Raw genomic sequence first — 1981 nt, forward strand, 5'->3', positions numbered from 1 at the left:
CCCCGTCGCACTTGGCTAGAGCCCTCCTGTTCGAGACAAACGTCGCCAGTCACAGCACCTGTACCCTAACACACCTCGCTTTCCTGTTAAGTGACGGTAAAACTGTCTTTAGAGGACAAGGTTAACGATGGCTTTACTTCTGAGCTGAGTAATGGATGGGGTGGTGATGACAGGGGTGGTGGTGGTTGGGGGGGGTGGCTAGCTTTTCTCCTCCCCTTCTTAAAATTAAAAAAAAAAAAAAAAAGGGAAAAAAAAAAAAGAAAAAAGCTACAATCTTATAGACTAACCTCAGGAATATCAAAAAAGGAGCCCAATATTTTTTTTTTTTAAGTAGGTCGCCACAGACCTAGTCGTTTACAGTATAACGAATGCGATTATTTCCTTCATAAATTTTAAATACAAGCAGAATAAAAATCACATTTTTTTCAGGCAACAGTAGCAGTTCAGTAGGTAAGTGGCTTGATCACATTTTTTTTTGTTTCGTATTAGTAATGCATGCAAGCAGCTTTAGTATTACAGATCCCTTATAGGTCATGAAACGTTTGCTCTCTATAAAGTCCCTCCGAAAGTACCGTCTTGTCTTCTCACGGGAGTTTCAGGCCGGCTGGAGGAGCCCGAACCTTGTTCAAAAGGTTGGGGAGTGCTTTGGGTATCCGATGCCATAGCATCTGTGGCAGCTGCCTCCTGTATCACAGAGCCAGCCCCTTCGGCATCCTCGCTCTGTTCGAAGGACTGGTTGGATCCATTGCTCAGCTCTACGTTCACCGTGTTAGTTCTCAAGGCTACTATAGTTCCCGCCTCGCTCCTCCGTTCTGCATAGATTCGCTGCTCAAAGACCTGAGCAGTGTTGGGCTGGAATTCGGGATCCAGGGGGACACTGTTTGTGGTGGAGCCCATGACCGTGCGGTACATCTCCATCCCTTCCGGCAGCATGGATTTAATCTTCGGCAGCCAGCGCTTGCGGACGCGGCGGGCGTTGGTGCACATATCGGCTGCTATAACATTCATCTCGCTTTCCTTAAAGCTCGGGGCAAAATTCTGACAATACACTGCAAAGACAGGGATACACACAGCTGAGGATTCAGAGACAGCAACACAACGGTGATCACAGCCTCTGCCCCGTCCTAGGGACCTTAGCGTGGAGGTTCATCATGGACCAGAGCTCTCGCAAGGAGAGATCTACAGACTCCTCAGCTCCCGATGGCCACAACCAAGAAGAGAGAAAACCAGAAGGCATAAAAACCCCTGGGTGGCACACAGAGTCATAGAATCCTGGAACGGTTTGGGTTGGAAAGGACCTTAAAACCCATCCAGTGCCACCCCCTGCCATGGGCACACCTCCCACCAGCCCAGGTTGCCCAAAGCCTCATCCAGCCTGGCCTTGAACCCCTCCAGGGATGGGGCATCCACAGCTGCTCTGGGCAACCTGGGCCAGGAAAGGAGGAGGGGCTGGAGAAGGACCCTGTGCTCCCCAGGGACCCAGCAAGCCCCAGGGGTTCCAGGTTCTTGCCCACAGGCTCCAGCTGGAGCACGGTACCATGGGCACAACCAGAGATGGACACAGAAGAGGTCAACACGAGCTCCCATCAACGGCTCTGAAACCCACACAGCTGGAAGATGTCAGAGCTGCTCTCGACCGAGCAGAGGACACTGCCCAAAGACCATCCTCTGCCTGTCCTACACCACCGCAGGGCCACCCAGCGCTGCGTGGGCCACCAGCATGGCCAGCATCCCACCACTAGCCACCAGCCATCACAGACCCCCCAGCAGCCCAGCACCACCTTGGCTGCAGCCCCGCTCCTCCACGGGGACCAGGCACCTGATGTTAACGGAGCAGCACCCAAGGCTCTGCCGCGGTGAGCAGTGATCAGCTAAAGCTTGGGCACAGGGTAAAATCCAAGCAAGAAGAAATCATCTCATGCCGTGACACGTGACAGTGTGTCACAGGCGCTGTCACCGGCCAGCGATGCCTCTCCAGCCC

General features: G+C 53.0%; 1 protein-coding gene across 1 annotated transcript in view; it reads right to left on the reverse strand.

Moving 5' to 3' along the window:
* Nucleotides 1–440: 440 nt before the first annotated feature.
* Nucleotides 441–1981, reverse strand: part of LOC104466923 (nucleus accumbens-associated protein 2-like) — a gene marked incomplete at its 5' end in the record, with an annotated part of 6156 nt that continues 4615 nt past the window's right edge. Inside the window, one exon of the mRNA XM_010080504.1 lies at nt 441–1049. Within this exon, the coding sequence (XP_010078806.1) occupies nt 550–1049 (500 nt within the window). The remainder of the gene's footprint in view (nt 1050–1981) is intronic.

Source organism: Pterocles gutturalis, unplaced genomic scaffold (assembly GCF_000699245.1).
Source record: "Pterocles gutturalis isolate BGI_N339 unplaced genomic scaffold, ASM69924v1 scaffold14091, whole genome shotgun sequence".
In the NCBI taxonomy this organism is placed as follows: domain Eukaryota; kingdom Metazoa; phylum Chordata; class Aves; order Pterocliformes; family Pteroclidae; genus Pterocles; species Pterocles gutturalis.